The following is a 21,736-nucleotide window of genomic DNA, read 5'->3' on the forward strand; positions in this document are numbered from 1 at the left end:
TCCAGCTACAGCTACTAACTTTAGTGTTGTGGACCTAAAGAATGCGTTCTTTAGTATTCCTATACACAAGGATAGTAGATATTTGTTTGCGTTCACCTTAGGAGGACGCTTGTTTCTATTTACTCGTGCACCTCAAGGGTACACAGAGAGTCCTAGTTGCTCGAAAGTCACTTGCGAGATCTGTGTTGCAAGGTCCTGACCTTTAATCCATGTAGGCCGCCATTTTAGGTCAAACGGCCATTTTTAGGATTATGTGGAAAAGTCACTCTGTGAGTTAAAATGGTGGACGATGTCATTGCAAAATACAACATGGTCGTCTTGACCTCTGTACATCGCTAATGTGTAATCTGCCTGCAGGCTACTTGTTGAGGTCATGAACTTAGACCTCGTCCTACGTTGACCTATGTGTAAAAGTATTACTCACTCAATGAAACTAATCCACGAGTATATATTATGATAATGTATTTACACATTGGACAAAGAACATCTGTTTCACTATATCGTATAAATGCGGGTGAGTACCGGTCAGAGTACCGCTTACCCGCACTGCCTGCTGCTCTGTTTCTGCTGTTTTTGCTGAACGGGGACACTTGAACTGGACTTTTCTCTTGTCAAGGTGACGAGCTGAACTTTGTCAACTCGAACTTTATTGACTCAACATACTAGACAAGTGAAAGTGACACTGTGTTCTGTTTGTTTGTTTTTCAGTGCCTACCTTTGTTTGTTTCGGCGTTTGTAGCGCCAGAATTGCCTTTTCCGGCTGTGTTCACTCCACTCCGCCCATTCCTCACTGCGATTGGCTGTGCAGGGAGTTACTCCCCATTACAAATTGTTCGCGCACGCACACAGCACGCGCGCACACGGGCGAGTACCGGTCAGAGTACCGCTTACCCGCTTTGCCGCATTGACAGTGGAGGTGGCCCATTGTAATAGCCCTGTATATAAGTAAGTGCCTAAAGAGTTTCAGCTGAAGTGTGACTTGTAAAAACTGCTACCTCTTGCTACATCTTCATTGCTACTCCAATCAGGGTAATCTGTGCACTGCCATGTCCAAGCGTGGTCAGCTTTATTCATTGAAGACCGGCATGCCTCCCACGCTAAATGTTTGCAATAGCTTTAATGGTAATCAGAATACTTTGCAAAAAAAAATGTCCTCTCACAAGTCCATTGTGTTGACTCCATGCCCTAGCACACCGAGAGGCCTTGGTATACTACCATTTAACCCCATTTCCCTGTCAACACCCAAACAAAGTGTTCAGCGGAATGTCCAAGCTCTTCAGCCACCTAAGTTAAATACCAATTCTGGTTTACCAATACAGCGGCCGCTCATTAGAACTCTTGTGGGTTCAACGGCACCATGTGAACTATCTGACAACACAATGTTAAACTCACCATGCCAGATACTTCCTCAAGTGGCCAAAAGTTCCATTCAATCTTCCATGTCAACTGATTATACTGATACTGATACTCCAGAACCTCCAGATAATCAAGAGGTCTCTCTTTATGCAAGTCAGTGCGAGTCACCAGTATCGATTCGCAATTCTCAAAACTCGCTTCACAACGTGTATCCTGACCCCCTACTATCAGTTCATTCTCTATCAGCAATTTCATATGTACATCCAACACCGCGTCTCCCTGTGGCGCGGTCTCAGGGCGATTCTGCTGAAACACAACCACTTTTGTTACAAACCACCCTGACAGCAATCAACACCACTCTGTTATCTTTGTTTAAACTTTTTGAAGTGTTGGATGCAAAAATAACAAAACAGGAATCAAAGTTAGATGATCTTCTATTATGGACACAAAAAGTTAAACTACCTCCCCAAGCCTCTTTCTCCTCAGGTAATGACATTCCGTGTATTGACTTAACTAGCAAATCGATTGCACTGAAGTCGGCTTCATCGAGTGTTACACCTTATCCTGTATTGCCTACTGTCCCTCATATAATCACATCAAGTCCAGCAAAACAGTCTCTTGCACAACCAACCACAACAACTACCTCGTGGCTGAGTGTGCAGGAATCAATAGTGCTTGATCCCTTGACGGATCCTACGCTGGATAATGTATTGCCCTCTTTGAACGTCTCCACTCTCACACATGGCAATGCCCCTGCAATTCCTCCAAAAATCAAGAAGATTACTAGAGCTCCAACTCAAAAAAATAAAAAAAAAATAAAAACATGCCTGCTGCCCGAGTGACCAAAGCATCTTTAAATGCTTTTTTTAAATAAATTACTACGACCTGCACTGGGGGCTTAGATGTTCCAAAAATTAGATCAGTCACTTCAGTCAGTGTATCACCAAACCCTGATGATCAAGTCCCTCTAGTTGTTCTTGAGGCTCACGAACCGTTGGACGCCCTGGTTGACGCTTTTAAATCTGGCTCCAATGATAAAAACCATGACCCGATGTCAAATAAGACACTGGTCCCCCATACAGATAATTTGTTACCAGTGCCTAATCATACCGAAACTGAATTGCAAAGATCCCTAATTCTGAAGGAATTTCATAAGGCATTTGACTCTTATATGGTGGAGCGCGGTCTCTGCCAAAATCAACAACCAAAGAAGTCATCCTCTGACACTCCATTGAAATCAGTATCCTGGACCTCCCCGCTGGTGCAACAAGCAAATCCACCGAATCCAACAAATAATGGAGATCTGATTGTATCTAAACGATCCCCATGTTTGATGCCAGTAAATTCAAATTATAATCTGGAAAGAAACAACATCTCATCCAATGATAATGGGCCGAAACATTCCAACAATAATCAGTCCCGTCATTATATTCCTGTAGCCTCAGCCTGTCATACACTAATTTTAAAATGTTGTGAGGGATCTCACCCAACTTACAACTTAAACAGACAAAGTGTACTTAACATTTTTAGTGATGTCTTGGAATTAGAAGATTTAACATCACATGACATAGCTCAAGTTGAATACCTGACTGATGACTCGACAGCAATTGTGAGGTTATGGATTCCCTCAGGCATTGTTTTGAATACAATATGGTTAGCCAAGAGGACCCTATTTGATATGGGATTCTTACTGGCGCAAGACCCGGACCGCATAGTAAAACGTGTCGAGGCTCCTTTCCATCACCAACCTCAAATTTACCATAGCTCTCGTGATGACATGCAGGCTCCTAACAATTAACCATCAATTGTATCTCAGCCCCATGTCATCAAGATAGCCTCTTGGAACACCTGAGGTCATGCTCATTTGCATATCTCTGTAAAACCTTTGGCTGAATATGCCATAATTGCTCTCCAAGAGACCTGGTATTTGGAACCCCCCACTTAGGACAATTTTGATGTTATTTTATTACCAGCAAGCATGGGATAACGTGGTCGGCCTTCATCAGGATTAATGGTAGCTGTAAACAAGAAACTTGGCTTCAAAATTGAAGTGTGGATGCATGTTAACATATTCATGCAACTAGTGAAAATCACTTATAGTGACCACTTAATAGCCCTTATCAATAATATTTACTGTAATCCGGCAGGGCTATCTGATTTGTCCTTTTTTGCAGGGTTAACAGGGTTGTTAGACGTTAATTTCAGTTACAACTGGCATTACTGACACCCTTATAGTGGGCGATTTAAACATGGACTGCCTATCTTTCAGTAGCAAAAACAAGACGAAGACCTCCTCCACCTGGTCCCATCTTATGTGTGATCGAAATATGCGAGTACTGAACGGCTCAGTGGAACGAGATATCCCCCCGAATCCCACATGGCAGTGTGGCATCAGCCAAAGCATTATCGATTATGTGTACGTTGAGCAATCTATGTTTAGCAGAGTTGTTTTATTTGAGATAATTCCGCAGCTCGCAAGTGATCACCACCTTCTTTCACTACACCTTAGCTGGTCATCTGCTCCCTCTACTAAACAATGGCTCACTCAACATCTAATGGTTAACAATGCCAAAAACCGTTTAAGATGGTTGCAGGGAAATCTAATGAAGTTCTCACATGCATTACACAGGTCAGACAATCCATATAAATTGATCGAATATATAGATTTTTTTGAACCATTTCGGAATACAATTGTACCAAATTTAAATCTAAAAAAACACAAGCATCTTTACGACCCTGCAATTAAAACGCGCAGGGCTGAATACCGTAAAGAAAAGAGACAAATTCTTGTGACAAATAACACTAATATTCATAGTGCACTGAAAACCGCCAAATGCAAATATTTGAACTGGATTCGTGGGCGCCGAGCATGGATGTACCAACAAGACGGCGAAGCGATGCTTTGTTCGATCTGGTCAAAAAATTCAGCTGAAATATGGCGTCTCCTTAATTCTAATTCCAATTCATTACAGGCCCATGTTCAAACTGGTGCGGTAACAGAAGATGTCTGGATTTTACATTTTTCAGACTTATATCGAGACCCACTTTTTAACCCTAATGATTATAAGATCCAAACCAATACCTCTTGGAACATCCATTGCTCCCCCTCCTTACTTGAAGAGCTGATCGAAAAACTAGCACATCTCGAGCTGCTGGCCCTGATGGTCTTCACAATGCCATCCAATCAAATCCAAGGCTCTGGGCCAAAAATCTTTATACTATCTTCTCAGAAGTGATGACACATCGTAAACTGCCAGCCTCATGGCTATGCTCTATCATAGTCCCGATCTACAAGAAGGGCGACCGTGCTAACCCTCGTAATTATCGTCCAATCGCCCTGTTGGACGCTCCAGGAAAAATGTTTGCAAAATTAGTACTAACCGAATTCAACCATTGGACAGAAGCCAGTGGCAAACGAGATCAACATCAAACAGGATTTGTCGCAGGTTTAGGTACCTGTGTAAATCTTCTAACCCTAAATGCAATAAAAGCCCTAAGTCAGTCCGATAAACAGTCAATTTATTTTGCGTTTATTGATTTACATGCTGCATTTGATTCTGTCTCCCGTGCTTTGCTAATGATGAAATTAACAAGAGACAACTGCCCCACAGACCTCCACGATATCATTCACGCGTTCCACGCTGCAACATCGATTTGTGTAAGGCTTATTCTGGAGAGTTTGCTGTCCGCCCCAATTAAGACAGCTCGGGGCTTAAAGCAAGGCTGTTTATTAGCTGCAGCAATCTTTAATTACTTTATACATGACTTAAGCTCAATTTTCTCACAGATTTCCTCTGATGCTCCGGTCCTTAAAGGACATAAAAGTACTAACTTAAATTACGTGGACAATATGGTCCTTATTTCAAAAACGCCAAAGGGCCTACAGAATCTTATTGATGCATTCAATTTGTACTTATCAGAGAATCAATTGGTAATTAACACTAAAAAAACTCAGATCGTAGTCTACCATGCAAATCGTCTCCATAAGTACAAACTCAAGTGGCTAATCAATAATACTCCACTGGAAATTGTGCAAACATATACTTATTTGGGGATTGAATTTGGAGGTTCCATCAAACCATGCAGCCAGATCGAGCGCATGGAGGCAAAGTTGACTACAGCTATTTTACAGACCAAAATTATATTACACAAATTCGGGAAATTCACAATAAAACTTGTTATAATTACTGGACCATGAAAGCAATACCTTCAATTTTGTATGGGGCGGAAACACTCCTGAATTGTAACAATCTAAATTTTGACAGATTTGAAGCAGAGTTTTGGCGGGCAGTGCTTAATCTGCCTCAGTGTGTGCCAGGCCCCTGGCTGCGTTATGAATTAGGCCTCATCTCCATGCATGCAGTCTACACTTGGCGTTGTTGTATGCGTTTTCGTAAATGCCTAATGGCAAACCAAAAAACGAATATGTTATCAATAATTGGTGATTATATTTTAACAACCGACAAGAATTTTGTAAAACTATGGATTGATTTCTGTTTGGAATCTTTAGCGTCTGCAAACATTTCAATCCATAAGTTAATGACCAATCCTGAGAAGTCAAAAAAAATAATATACCAAATAGACTGGATCAATACCATCGATAAATGCCAAAAGTATCGTCAACCATGTAAGTCTCTGTTTTGGCCTAAAACAGTGAAATGCCCCGAGGTTTATCTTTTAAAATTTCCTTCGGCTATACTAAGAACAGGCTTCTTGAGGGCACGTTTTGACTTATGGCCCACCTATCAAGTCCAAGCAAGATGGCATTTGAGATCACGAGCACTTATATCATGTAGATTCTGTATGGATCCTAATACTATTGAATCTCTGGAACATTTAATTTGCTATTGTACACAATTAATCGCTCAAAGAACAATGCACTTCTCAAAAGTGCTGTCTATTTTAGAAATTGTTGACCAAGATATGCGTTGGTCCTTTTTATTGTGTTCTAATAATTACCTCATGCAGATTGCATTAACCGCTTTTTTATTGTCCTTGAATTTGGATAACGCTATTTGAGAAGAAGTTCAAGTCTCAGGCAGCGCTAAAACAGTGAACTGTGATAACTATGTGATTGGTTTTATAAAATTTATTAGTTGAAGGTAATGTTAGTGAACTATCTGTGGTTTGTATCTGTTTTACATTTGCTTATCTTAACAAATTCATATTTATTATGTAGTGTATTACTTATATGTTGGATTATCCTTTTGTTGAGCAGAAACAATATCTATGCTGCTTGAGTCTGTATATTGAGTCTGTATATTGTAAGATGAATTTTTCCTTTTCTTATGTTTTTCGTGTTTATATGTAAAATTCGTTGAGTTTGTATATTGAAAAGTTGTTTATAACAGCTAAATCAATAAAAAAAAAATGTTTAAGAAGGCCTACAATACGAAACTTAGAATACACAGTTAATGCATACACTTATTGTTACATGTAATAAAGAACAAACCAGTTAGATGCGGTTATTTGAGACTCGGCAACAAACACTAGAATTGGTGATTTAGAAAGTAGAATATTAATCCGAAGAGGGGTTGGCCATAGCACTCACAAAATGTATAAAAAGCAAATGCATTCTAATGTACAGTCTCTCACTGAACACACTGAACCACGCTGGAGTTCGTTGTGTTGTACTGAGGGCCGATAGCTATCTGACTTTGCACTGTTTTGTAATTGTATTCGATAGAGAATAAAGTGCTTTGCATGTTCCTTTGAAACCTGTGTTTGGTGTATTTCCTTTTGGGGTACTCAGCCTCGATATTTTGTTTTGCTTTTCACACCGCAACACAACCTGCTCCACCTGCCAACATGGAATGCATCCCATTATGCGCCACCTACCAACATGGAATGCAACACATTCTGCTCCACCTACCAACATGGAATGCATCACATTCTGCTCCACCTACCAACATGGAATGCATCACATTCTGCACCACCTGCCAACATGGAATGCAACACTTTCTGCTCCACCTAACAACATGGACTGCATCGCATTCTGCTCCACCTACCCAACATGGAATGCATCACATTCTGCTCCTTATGATGTCCCCCAGCCGTAGGTTCTCTGGCCAATCAGATTTATAACCACTGTGTTTATCTCATAGCACATATTAGCCATTTAGATTGGAGGAAACACCTGGGTTGTTTTGTACATTCTGTGAAATTTTGGTGGGTGGGTTGTGCAAAGAGTCAAAATTGACACAAATGCGGTGGTACGCCCAGCATGCGCCTCTTCCAACCCTTCACCTGAATGGGATTTCCAGAGCAGGGATATACTTTTAAACGCACAGTAGCGGCACTTGTGAGCAGAATCCATATAGTCTTTCCGAGACAGTTCTGCATGTTTCAACTGAGCTTTTAGTATTTTAATGGGGCAACAGTCTGACGTCTCAGCAGAACTGCTGCAACCATAATTGTAACGGGCCAGTGCTAGCCTTTGTGAGCTGCGCTGCTGCTGTACTTAAATGGACCGTGCCATGTTTTCTTAAGAGAGATGTGCACCCTTTAATAGTGTATTGTTGCTTTCAGTATTAGCATAGAGCCCCCCATACACCGAATGGCTATGGAATATAAAATCCACTGCGAGTGCCCTAAGGCAAGAATGAGACACACTCTGCACCGTGACCTGGGAGACTACCACTAAGCCAGGCTAGTCTGGTCTACCAATTTCCCCCCTAACGCAGAACCTCTAGAGATCATACCTCGTCTCCCACCCACGCCCGGCCCTCCCACCTCTCACAACCCACTTGTTTCAGACATCTCTAACTCCTACTGCTCGCAGCACACAGTGATTAGTGTTGGTGGGCCATGTTTTACCAATGCTTAAGCTCCCCGGGCCCCGCGCCCCTGCCCACCGCCTTAAAACCAGGCAGCAGCGCTAGACCTTTATTGCTATTGCTTTATTGCTATGTGTTTTTTTGTGTTCCGAGGTGCAGGAACGAGGCATGGGGTGCTGATAAACAGAGACCCAGAAGAATGGGGACTACGTGTACGCAGCGCATTAACCCCCTGCATTGTAATCAGCCTGCAACGTTTTTATACTTAGCAGTGTGCAAATGGAGCAGAGGCTGTGCCCCTCTCATCTACCCTCTGCACTCACGGACTTGAGGTGCTGAACCTGGGCAGAGAGGATTTACGGGCCATTTTGACGTACCTTAAAAGTACGGTACTTGCTAAGCTGAGCCTGCTGATGTCTCTCAGGGGTCGAGTTGCAGCAGTCGGAGAGTCTCACTATGTCTCTCTCTTCCACCTCGATACACACGCTGTCAGTCTCTCAGGACTCGGAGCACGCGTCGCTGCCTGGCCTGCTTCTTCAATCTCCTTCGCTCTAGAAGCTGCCTGAGGCTGTGCAGCAGTGCACTGCGCACTCAGGGCACGTGCAGTATGTTGTTCCCTGGCCTGGGCATGCTCCAAATGCGCGGGCGCGGGGGGGCACACATGAGTGACCAGAGTTCTTGTTTTACCCACCGCTGCAGCCTGCAGACAGTCTGAAGCTTGCATGCATCACTGCACAGACAGACTGAGCTGCAGACCATATTTCACACGCTGCAGAGAGAGACACAAACTGGGGTGGATAAATGCTATTGTATCCCCCCCACTTAAAATTGTGGGGGAGATTTGTCCCCCCTTTCCCCCGATGTCCTACGCCCGTGCTATTATCAGCATGCACATACATCACTGTACATATATTCTACTCTGACATTCCAGGTAGAATGGTTTTTTAAACCCACCATAACATTGATGGTGTTTGAGTAATACGTGTAAAATCCTAAATACACGATAAGCCTAAATTATCACACAATGACTAGACCACTAAAGTAAACATTTCACATATACGGTCATATACGGTCAGGAAATACGGTTTAATCACCTAACATAGTCGCAAAGCCCACATAATGATTGGTCACAAACAAAGAGTTAGTGTCTAATTCACAGACACGTTTTATAATGGCAAAACCCCATTGGAAAACGCTCAGTGAATGAAAGCCTTGGTGTGGAACTACATGCCGTCCCTTTTCCGCCCCTCTCTGCAAAGGTCTCTTGCTTTGGACAACAAATTAGCTATTTCTGTTAAGTTATGATAGTTTTAAACGTTTTGGGAATATGCACCCCTGCTTGATGTTTTTTTTTTCTGTTGGACCCATGAATACATTTGTTTTGGGAATGACCAGGACACAGCCTCCTCACCTCAGATGCTTCTACCCAGTCTTCCCTGCCGAAGAAGTAAAGTAGGGCACCCACAAGCCTCTCTGCTTAGTCTATGTCACTTGGAATCAGGTTTATTTATTTGCTTTTTAATTAAGTGCTATTAAAAAGTGTCTGTGCCATCACTACAGCACACCAGCACAACATTTTAAAGATACAACATGCAACCGATTATGCTTTTTCATTTCACACACACTGGTAGCTGCATCATGACTAGGCACTCCAGTCTACCACACATTACATGTGACAAATATGAGGTGCAAGAGACAAGCGTTCTTCCAGGGCTATGCAAGCTACCTAACAGTGTCAGGCTATGTGCCACAGGCCTGATCAGTGTCAGAAAGGGACTTTGGTAAAACCTTGGAAAGTAGAGTGAATTGGGGGTCATGGTACTCTACCTTGAATAGGGGAGACCAATACATACTATCTAATCTCAGACCCAAGAAACATCAGCCAATGCCATCCTGTTCTCTCCTCCACACATCCACTCAGGAACAATGGAAGCCATCCCACTGCTCCAGTGCAGAATAGTCCATTGTACTCTCTTGACCCAAGAGATGTGTGTAAGCCATGCTACTCTTCTCCAATCCCACCAAGAAGAGAGGAGACAGTAAGAATTACTAGTTAAGGCCATTGCATGCTCCTTTCTCACCTGGAATGCCCCGTTTCCATGGATATTTTAGCAGACTAGCGCTAAATGTTGAGGCCTAAATAATTCAAACACAATTTTGAATATTCCAGAACTAAAGTATTTTCAGCCATAAATCTATTGGTTGGGTCTCGATTAAAAAGAATATTCACAACACCACTCCATCTTCTACCCAGAGGTGAAGAGAAGGTCAAGTCTCTAGATCCACTGCTGCTGCTCAGTCTTCAAACTCGCTGATCCTGGAGGGCTGCCAATGCTCCGGGCCCTCGATCAGACGCCGCAGGTACCCGGAGGCCGTGAGCAGAATGTGGCCGGCCCCCTGCATCACAGATGTGATCACTCGCAGGACCTCCCTGTGAAATGAAAACAGCGGTCAGATGAATGGAAGTGAACGGACTGTACCATATACCCTCCTAGATGAGTGAACCTATTCAAGGATCAGCTATTTTCCATTATTGCAGAGGTTCATTAACTGCTGGATGTGGAGGCCCATATATAGAACTAACCTGCAATGACAGGTGTATTCGCAATGACTATGGGATAGCAGAGGGGATTAAAGGATGAAAAAGGGAGTTGTGTGTATTGTTGTGGGATATGGTTTAGGGTTGTTGGTTGTGGACTTTGCTTTATGATTGTTTGCTATTGGTCATTTTATTTGAATGCTGGTTTTGGGGCACAGTGTGGTGGGTAAGTAAAGAATAATAGTGGAGGACGCGGCATAGTGGGCTAAATTGGAAGCAGATAAAATTTGAATTCTACTAGTTGGAAAACTAGGCATATCAGCACCAGGTCTTCAAAGCAATGCAAAGGATGTGTGTGTGGGGAACCAGAAGATGGCCACCTTATGTGGTTTGTGCAGCCACAGGACTCATACTGTGAGTTATAGTGCAGGGAATGGTTGGCCATTGTGTACTCCACTGCATCACTTTGGTGTGCTTGGGTATATCTAATGCGCCACACCTCACCCCCAGGTATACCCAGACACCAGTGTACGAGGCAATCAGTATAATCTACGGTAAACTCTGACCCCCCCACGGACCCTCGGTGGATCCACATTAGAGCTCCAAAGCAGCATGTAGCGTACCTATGTAACCCATCACATTTACCCATTTCAAACTCAGCTGCATGCTTTAGCTTTGATCTCAGCTTAGCCAACGTGACCCTGTTTGCAACTGGCTACAATGGTTTTTCTGTTCTTCACTTCCTTCCTTACAATACCATAGTGCAATATCAAAATATCAAAAGCAGGCCACAAAATACCACACATGTATAAGTGTAGCCTCCACATTTTATGTCAGTATACCCAAATGTACCCTATGTCACACCGTAATATAACAGAAGGTGCTCTTCGCGGCTGTAGTGAGTATAGCAGTGATAGTAGTTATAGTAGAAATAGTGGTATCGTAGTGGTAGTACTACAAGATTTACACATTTTATTAACTGCAAAACATATAGCGGAAAAACAGCTTAATGGTTCTACATAAAGTATATAGATTCAAGGATAAATACAGCAGCTCAGTCACAGACAAGACTGGGGGTAATGCCAAACTAAGACTAATACATTAAACAAAATAGCACGATAAACATAGATTGTATGCCGACACCATCTTGGCAATGAGAAAATTGTAAAGACGCTTAGCCTTCAAACTTTGATATCATATAGTCAAGTAGTCCTGTACTTAACGTTTTCAAATAAGGGCTCTCTCTGATGTTCTGAGGGAGAGTGTTCCATAGGTGCCCCCCCCTTCACTCTGGGGGCTTTTCAATTTCCAACCATTCACTCTCTTTTGTGCCTGCCTTTTTTTAGGTTTGCTGCTGTACTTGCCTGTAGTGTACGAGCCCTCACATAGTATTCAAGAAGATGAGTGACATACGTTGGTGTAGCCCCATGGAGGATTTTTCAGATGGGAGATGGGACTCATAATGGAATTGCATCCTTTATAACTAGCCAGCCTAAACATATCAGGGCTGCTAAACATATTCATGTTTCCTTAGAGGGAGGATGGTCCGAATTAATTTTAACTAGAGATTTATTACAATTCCCTATGTATATCGACATGCAGTACTGTAGTCTAGACATCATTACTACCTGAACTAACAATTTACAGTGATTTTCCTTTAGCTAGGGGGACACTCTTCTGATGTTTAAAAGGTGATAATGAGCAACCTTCACCACTGCATTGAGCTTGGGGGGAAAAAGTGCAGCCAATTGTTAAAAATGACACTCTGACCGCCTGCGCCAGGACCGGGGATGGGCTCCGATGTTCCGACCATAAGAAGGGCAAACCACTGAAAGGGGTGCAGCCCACGAGCAGAACCCATGAGATGTAACCAATTGGCCATCCAGAATTGCCCTACCAACCCCAGGCAGTCCGTCACTGCCTCCGCAGAACTACTGTGAAGGTCAATCGGTAGGTGGCTGTCATCGATATACAGCACGCACTGTAGGCTAACTCTCTCCACCATCTAGGCCAGGGGATACATTTACTTATTAAATAGTAATTGAAAGAGAGGGGAGCACTGCAAAACTCTGCACTAGACCAGGTGATGTTTAATTACCCAACTCTCTTTGACTTGTCTCTCTCAAAAATGTTTGGATCCAGGTTAACATTAACCCTTTAATCCCCATGATGTTCTTCAGATGGTGGATCAGGATTCCACAGGCCATGGCTTTCAATGACAGTAATAGATCGAACAAAATGAAGGCAGGCAGTCATCCCCCAGGTTGAGCAACTTTTCCCTCATATGAAGGGCAGCAGTTTCAGGGGTCCTGGAGGCCGAAGGTTGAGCTGACTGGCTGCCAAAACATCATCTTGTTCCAAATATTTGGATGACTAGCAGATTACTGCTTTTTCTAAGATCTTGCCTGTGAGGGGCAGGTTTGAAATGGACTCATCATTTTCTTGGAGCGCAGGCGCGAGATGAGATTCTTTCAATAAAGGGGAACTGGTGCCTCTTTCAGGCTTGAGGGTATTATAGCCCTTTGAAGGGAGGCATTAGTAATGATTGCTGTAATCAGCTACTGCCTCTATCAGGCATCTAACTGGACTGGGATCCAGAGGCGAGAATGGTTGTAAAGCGTTAACCCGCCTAACAAAATACTCACCTGACAGAAATGCCAAATTATGGAAGCCCTTAGAGCTGGTGAAGAGGAAGGTGAGGAGGAATGACCCATTCGAGTTTCTGTCTATAGATCAGAGAGAGTGCTCAGGGAACCAGTGTTTGACATAAGATACTTCTTAACATGTAGATTTAGTTTAATTGGTTGGGGACTTAGTCTTTGGCCAGTGTTAGATGCAAACGTTATCAAAACAGGACGAGACCAAGCTACTGGTAATAAAATAGGGTCTTCCAAGTCCCAAGTCCATATTAAAATCTAAATAAAATCTAAATGGTCCAGTATATGGGTGGCTCCTGAAGAACGTTGGATAAAACCTAAAATACCCAGTAAGAATGGGAGCTCTTGTGCAAATGAGGAGGTTTCACAGTCAACATGCGCATTAAAATCTCCTACGATTATAACTAGTCTAATTATAATCTGAAGAGCCTCACATAACCCTTGAAAGTGAGACAGCAAAAGGGCATAGTGCTTCAGTGGCAGACACACAATTGTCACAACAGCAGAAACATTTTCATCAGTTGTAATCGAACGCTTTGAATGTTCAAAGCTAGAAAATACTTTTCGTTGGATCTCAGAACTAATGAAGACATCAGAAAGTGCGAAAGTAAATTTACACCCTTTTTTACCTACTCTATGCTTGGAAAACCAGGAGGCAACATTTCATTAAAACCGTTGTGAAGTCATGGAGACCAGGTTTCTGTTAACGCTCATATATCCAAATTGTTTATCTGTTAATAAATCATTCAAGGCCCCAACATTCTTAATTGCTGAAGGAGTGTTTGAAAGTTGCAAAGAGGCCAAAGCAGATCTAAGCACAAAGGTGCCATGGGAACATCTACCATGGTGTGTCTCCTGTGCTGGCTACATTCTCAGGGCCGCCCAGGGAGATTATTGTTTAATGGCATGCCATATCAGCGAGACGACCCCGGAATATGAGCCACTCACAGACTCGAACAGGAGTACACCTGTTACCCGTGCAAGCAGCCCTTCAAAGAATGCTCAGGGATAGATGCTTTTTTGACAAATCAGCAATGCCCGATTTGGGCAGCGGCGGGACTAGGGATTGGGATGCCCAGGCAGCGAGTTGATGTGGAGCAATGTGTGCAGGGCAACCAAGGCACAGCTCCTGCCACTGGCGAATCCTGGCAGAGACAGAGGACAGCACACAGTAACATCAGTGAAGCCCAACAGTGGTTAGAAGACTGGTTCCATGACTCCATTTAGCGTTCAGTGTCTGGGTTCAGACGCGTTATTTAGACAACTGATACCAACATTCCTTCTAAAAAGCAGTCAACAGACTAGCATTGCACTTCTTCTATGCAGTTCTATTAAGCCCAGGTATACCCTCCCACTTAGCGTCCTTTGCACTGCAACCCTGTTGGGCCTGCATTGCAGCCATTGGCATGCCTCCAGTGGAGTTGTTCCCTGCAATGCTGTGTCTACTTCCTGCAGTCAGCAGACTCCCTTATCTATGCACTAGAAAGGTTTATATCTGATGCAGCTCACCCCAGGTTCCACCTCAGTCCCGCGTTTCAGCACTGTAGCATGTGCCCCACTAACTCTAAATGTGAACTGCTTCCTGCTGCCCTCAGTTATATGATATGATATGGCATTTATAACGCACCTATACACAGGTGTTTAAAGGCGCAACAAGGAAAGGGAGGGAAGACAGAGACAGCAATCCTACCAGGCCAGGTGACATTGAGATCACGCCAGGGAGGGGGATAGGGGAAAAGTGCGGGGGAAAGGGGAGGGAACAGTGCAGTACATAGGTTAACGGTAAGATAAATAAGGACAATAAATAAAAGTGCGGCCAGCTGGTGGCGACTGCAAGGGTAAGTGCAGACATCAGGTGTGAAGTGCTAGTAGGGGGCTGTAGGGATACAGAACAGTCCCTGGGTGCAAGGGTTGCCAGGGGCAGTGCAGGTGTGCAAATGGCTGGAGGGGACCTGGGTCTGAGATCAGAGGGTAGCCAGGTAACCAGTGCAGTTTCAGCCAGGAGATCCTCAGGGGAGAGGAGGAGAGAAGGATAAGCAAATAGGAAGGTCTTGAGTTGCTTCCGGAACCGGAGATGGTTCTCCTCAAGTTTCAGAGAGGCAGGGAGGCTGTTCAGTGGTAGTCAATGATACATGTCATGGTCTAAGGCCGGTGTCCCGGTAGCCATCTAATGTGGCCATGGTGCACTTATTGATGTACAGCACTCCTTCGCTTCCCCTCTTCCCTCTTCCCCTTATCCCGAACCTAGGATAAAATAACATATAATAAATGCAGTGCTCTTTACCTCAGCACCTTCTTGGGGCCCAGGCACCGGAAATCACAGCTCATGGAGTACAGCCCATAGAAGGTGGCCTTGATATTCAGGCTGCCAAAGAGATCTCTGGGGTTCAGCCTGTAGATGTCGAAAGTGATGCGTGCGATATCCTTGCTGTTCCGTGGCTTATCCTTATTCAGGGAATAGGAGAGGACCCCATTCTGGGAGAGATAGGAACAAAAGAGGAAAATGTAATGCACCGGTAGTCATCGCTATGGGCATGGAATCAAAGATTGTCACAGTAACAAATGCAAAATGATAGCAAAAGACAGAAAACTTAGCAAGTGTTGTCACTCCTCCTTTGGAGACCGGAATCACACACATGGGCCATGTTGCCAAACACCCATGCACAGTGGCCTCATTATTTGCAATCAGGTGTGGGAAGGGCAGGGTAGGGTGTGCGAGGAGGTTTCTGGGGGGACCAACTTCTGCAGTAATTCGATGGGCTCAAGCATTCATGGCAGGAGTGAATGGACCAGAGGGCACTACTAAGGCGAGGGTGGAACATTATCTCCAACAAGATGGGAGCGACCATGCAGACACATCTCAGCAGAGCGATTGATGAGACGTGAGAGGGGTTACGTGTAACTCGTACATGGACGTGGGAATTTGTGTAGGTGGCCACTGGCTTAGCAGTAGGTAACAACAGGAGACCTCAAGATGGGTGGCTTCTCTGTAATGATTCAGCCTTCTTTCAATAGGATGAGCTTTGTGCTCTCCACTTTTTAAATAAAAGCCATGTTGTATCATCTTCTTTGATTTGTTGTACAGTTATTTCAGGACGCAATTTATTTTCTTCACATATAGAACTTTGTTCGGCGATGCATTTGGTGGATTAGACAATTAGGGCACGGTGCCTCGCACACACCCTCCATAATCGCCTGAGTTATCATCAAGTTTTGCCTGTTGAAGCATGCACTGGTGGGATGACCATTCAGATCACAAACTTACCAACCTTAACATGACAGGTCCCAGCGAACAATACATGAATGCTGAATAAGACAGATTTTGAATTATTCCTTACAGTCTTAGTCAGAGGTTCAGAAGGACAGACTAGTTTCTTGTAACAGGGAAATCTTCTGGACAAGTCAGACCAATCACGGTAGCATTGATGGCGGTCAAAACTAGGTCTCAGGAGGTGTGAGGGTAATCGAAAGCCCACAATGAGCACACCCAGCAAATTATAACACAAATTACTCTCAGTCAGGTGTATGTTTAAAATATATATACATTTATTAAAGGCTTTTTAAGTCAAACACAAAGTAATTATTCAGCAGTAATAACAAAACCAAAACAACACTGATCTAGCAAACATATATACATCAACCAATGGCCAACAGGGCCATTACTCAGTACAGTTCCACAACCTGCAAAGAAAGGGGATATACAGTGCGAATATCTCTGTGACAGTACTCCACAATTCAAACCCCAACTAAGAGGCAGTCCAGTCCCTAAGATGAGTGGAGCCTTAAGCTCAAAAGTACTTTCAGTGCTGGCGCACGCGATGGTGCAGTTAGGTCAAAACAGGTTCTCTTCAAGGGGCTGTAGTGACTCAGGAAGGTGGGTGATGCAGTGTAGAATAAGTTCCCACTATTCGAGGACGGTCTCCCCAAGAGGGCAGAACAGGATCCAAGAATTGGGAATAGCTCAGTAGCACAGGCTAAATCGATAAAGAAGAGTGCCGTACGTAAAAATGGATGGATGCACCAGGGGCCACCGGTAAGGGTTGGAAGTACTAACCAGCCCTCGGTGCATTCCGGACCAAACTTCGGCAGTCGAGTCTACTTCGGTCGCAGGTTCAAATCCTGCAGTTGCACGGCTCTGCGGCTTTCAGTGGCTGTGTTCCAGGAATGATTCTGTATTGGGACAGTGGCGATTTCTCCGCTCCGGATGAAGGAATCAGGCTAGTTCTGCTGATGTGAGTCTGAGGGCACACGGGGGCACAGCAGCAAGACATCCACAAAGTTCGTCACCACAGCTGGGCAACACAGTGACCGCGTATGCTCTGGTTCAAGCGTACTCTCTTAATTCCAGACCTAGGAATGCTATGTGTACAAGCCTCATCGGAAGAGTGCCTTATACCCAGAGCTTACAGTCTCCAAAGGCTCAAGTAAAAACTCTAGATGTAAGCGGTTCCAGGGAAAAGGTCCCGTACAAGCTGGTCAGTTCACTGGCCGATCCAGGAACACTTCCGAAAAGGCTCGCTTACAGGTTAAGTTGGAGGTGCCGAGAATGGTTGGTCTCACTATTCCAATGGATCGAAGTGCCATTGCAGGCCATCTAGGTCTGATCACAAACAGAGTGCCCGACGGGACAACAGCGGGACCAGGGTGCCAAACCTCCCAGCAGGTCACCACCGGTTCCACAGATCTGCTTTGTTGATTCAGGATACTTCGCTCCATTACTAAGAAACCAATAGGAGATCTGCTCACATACAGCCATCACAGCCATGGACCAATCATGGACCACGGTGGCCCCAGTCATCCCAGCACACCAGACATCCTGGCACCCAGAATGCGTATTGGAACTAGACAGCTCCAGCCCACATCCTGGAGGCACACACACAAGGTATGCAGAAGCCCGGAAAAGCTTCAGTTTGCGTGGGCGTCTGCATGACCAAATAAGGAATTTCCTGGGCCTGCTCGACCTGGATAAGGCAAAGGGATAAGATGGCCAAAGGACAGAACAAAGGACCTCATGGCATGGCCATTTTAGGCACTGGCCACTGTCCTGGGCTAAACGCGGTATAGACCATTGAAAAGAGTTGAAAACACATAAAAACAGCTGCCACCACTCTGTCCAAGGTACACTTGTACATTCATCAAAAATTGTTCAGAGGTCTCTACAGCCTTAAAAATGAAAAGGGGACCCCAGCGCACTATACTGTAAGGTACTTTGTGCACTGAAAAAAGGTTACTAAAGAATAGCAACAAAAGTGAAAGACTAAGGGAAACAAAGTCTCGCAGTACTGACTGTTTTAAGGGCATGTCAGTTTCCCCATAACAAAATGAGCAAAAGCCCAGCTGAGTGCAGCAGAAAGCTGGGCTCTACTGGCAAATGTCAGGCTAAGATGGTTAGACAACAGCAAAAGGTTGGAGGTACACAACTGGAGGGGAAATAACCCATAAATGGAAATCTTTCCTAACACTCGCCCATCCCAGACGAAGGACAGGGGGAAATTATCCACCCTGGATGAGCTTCTTGTTCAGGTCAGTTATTATTCTGGACAACCCATCAGTATTGCTATGTTGGACACCTGGCGTATGCTCAATCGTGAAGTCAAACCCTTGTAGGCTTATGGACCACCTGAGCAACTTAGGATTTTCTCCCTTCATTTTCATGAGCCACTTTACAGGCTTATGGTCAGTGTGCACAGTGAAGTGGGTCCCATAGAGGTAGGGCCTTGGCTTCCTTAGGGCCCACACAACAGAGAAACATTCTTTCTCTACTGTGGACCACCTGAGCTCTCTGTGCTTAAGCTGGTGACTTATGAATCCAATCGGGTGTTCCTTGCCTTTCTCATTTACCTGTGATAGTACAGCACCTATCCCAATGTCAGAGGCATCTGTCTGCACAATAAAAGGTATTTTGTAGTCAGGGGCCCTGAAAACAGGGGTCTGGCACAAGGAGTCTTTTAAGCCATCGAAGGCCTTCCCACACTCCTCAGACCAAGAGACATTCTTGGATTTCGTATGAGTAGTGTGAGCAGTCAGAGGGGCAGCTATGCTACCATAGACTTCCATAAAGTTTCTGTAATACCCAGTGAGACTAAAAAGGCTCTCACCTGGGTTTGTGTAGTGTGGGTAGGCCCGTCTTGTACTGATTGTACTTTACTGGGTAGAGGCTGAATCCTCCCTCCACCTACTTCATGCCCAAGGTAGACCACTGAACCTTGACCAATCTGGCACTTGCTGGCCTTTATGGGCAGTTGGGCCTTCTGAAGAGCCTGCAACACAATTTTAAGGTGTTTCACATGATACTCCCAGGTGGCACTGAAAACTGCTATATCATCCAGATATGCAAGACAGAATTAATCCAACCCATTAAGGACATGATTCACAACCCTCTGAAAAGTGGTAGGTGCATTTTTTAACCCAAATGGCATTACCCTCAACTGGTAAAGGCCTTCTGGAGTTGAGAATGCTGTCGTCTCCTTGGCATGTTCTGCTAGGGCTATTTGCCAATACACTGCAGTGAGGCCAAATGTGCTGAGGTACTTGGAGGCATCCAAGGTATCCACCAGCTCACCAGTTCTATATAAGGGATGTGCATCTGTCTTGGTGGCAGCATTCAGAGCCCTGTAATCCACACATGACCTCACCTCAGAGGAACCTGCTTTTGGAACCAGAACCACAGGACTTGACCAAGTGCTACTACAGGGTTCAGTTACCCCAAGATCTAACATCTTGTTGACCTCTGTCTTGATGTAAGATCTCACTTTATCTGACATCCTGTATCCCCTACTTGTGGTAGGTACACTATCTCCTGTATCAATATCATGTTTGCACCAAGGTGTCAAACCAGGAGCTAGGGAAAACAAGGGGGAGAATTGCCTCAGCAAATTTCTCACCTCATCTTGCTGAACAGAAGTCAGGTGAGGGGCCACTTTGACACCCTCAATGGAACTGTCTGAAGGACTGCCCTGGAACAGATCAGGAAGAGGTTCTGACTCTTCCTCCTCTACATCTGAATCCAACAGCAGTGCAGCTATTTCAACCCTACGGATGAAAGCCTTCAGCCTATTCACATGGAACACTTTTGGAGCCTGTCCAGCCCTTCCAAGGTCCACTAAATCATTAACCTCGCTCAGTGGCTCTACTACTGAGTAAGGGCCTGGACATTTATCCTGTAAAGCTCTATGCCTTATAGGGTTAATGGTATGTTATGTTATGTTATGTTACTTTGCATTTATATAGAGCCTTATGTACCATTGGTATGATCTCAAGGTGCTGGTAGGTTGAACGCTCTCGGGAACCGTAGTTCAAGTCAGTATAGAGAGAGAGAGAGAGAGAGAGAGAGAGAGAGAGTCATAAGGTGCGTGTGAGCACCGGATATGTGTGCAGTAGGTGTGGCACTCGTATGATAGCTACTTCTTAGCGGTAGGTCTGGTGGTTGGGAGATCAGGAGTATGTGTTCGTTCTGGCAGGGTGTTACCCAGACCGATTCTGGCTGCGTTAGGCCTGAGGAGAATGCCTAGGCTGGCGGGTGTGCAGCCAGCTGTGTTTAGTTAGGATGATGGGGAGTATGTGACAGGGGTTGGTATGAGAACAGCTATACCGAATGTGTCATAGTATCGCTGTGTTCTAGTTGAGTGGTGGTGTATAGAAGAGAGTAAGCGTGGTGATGTGATATGGTGGTTTCCAGTAGGTGTTTGAGATCGAGCGCACATCTGAAACATTTATTCAACCTGTTTTATTCACTCAGTCTATTCAATCGGCTTTGTCTGTTTACACATTTTGCCTTGTTCTTTATTTGGTTTATTAGTCATTCCATTCATTCTATCATTCGATCGTTCATCTACATAAGCTGTTCGGCCATCCCCATCTGTTCTATCCTCTCCATCCGTTCCGCCATCCCAATTTGATCGTTCCATTCCACCCAGTCCAACTGTTCCATCGATTCCATCCATTCCATCCGTTCCATCCATTCCATCCGTTCCATCCACTTCATTCATTTCATTGACTCCATCTGTTCCATCCACTCTATCTGATCCATCTGTTCCATCCACTCGATCCGTTCCACCCACTCCATTCGTTTAATCCACTCCATCTGTTCCATAAACGCCATTAGTTCCATCCACTCTAACCGTCCCATGCACTTCATCCGTCACATGCACTCCATAGGTTCTATGTACTCTTCATTTCCAAGCACTTTATCCATTTAATGCATTCCATCTGTTCCATGATCTCCCTCCATTTTATGCACTCAGCAGTTCTATCCGTAACATCTACTCCATGCGTTCTAACTGCTCCATCCGTTCTATCCACTCCATTTGTTACTATCATTCCATGCACTCCATCCGTTCCATGCACTCCATCCGTTCCATGCACTCATCTCTTCAATGCACTCCATCTGTTTCATGTACTCGGTCTGA

At 44.4% G+C, this 21,736-nt stretch overlaps 1 protein-coding gene across 1 annotated transcript in view; it reads right to left on the reverse strand.

Moving 5' to 3' along the window:
- Positions 1 to 9,199: 9,199 nt before the first annotated feature.
- CIDEB (cell death inducing DFFA like effector b) overlaps positions 9,200 to 21,736 on the reverse strand; it is a 54,511-nt gene continuing 41,974 nt past the window's right edge. The window contains exons 4-5 of the mRNA XM_069614857.1: positions 15,613 to 15,803; positions 9,200 to 10,563 (exon numbers count right to left, since the gene is read on the reverse strand). Coding sequence (XP_069470958.1) covers positions 10,428 to 10,563; positions 15,613 to 15,803 — 327 coding nt within the window. The 3' untranslated portion in view covers positions 9,200 to 10,427. The remainder of the gene's footprint in view (positions 10,564 to 15,612; positions 15,804 to 21,736) is intronic.

This window comes from Ambystoma mexicanum, chromosome 9 (genome assembly GCF_040938575.1).
Source record: "Ambystoma mexicanum isolate Mex_15411 chromosome 9, UKY_AmexF1_1, whole genome shotgun sequence".
Classification (NCBI taxonomy): Eukaryota; Metazoa; Chordata; class Amphibia; order Caudata; family Ambystomatidae; genus Ambystoma; species Ambystoma mexicanum.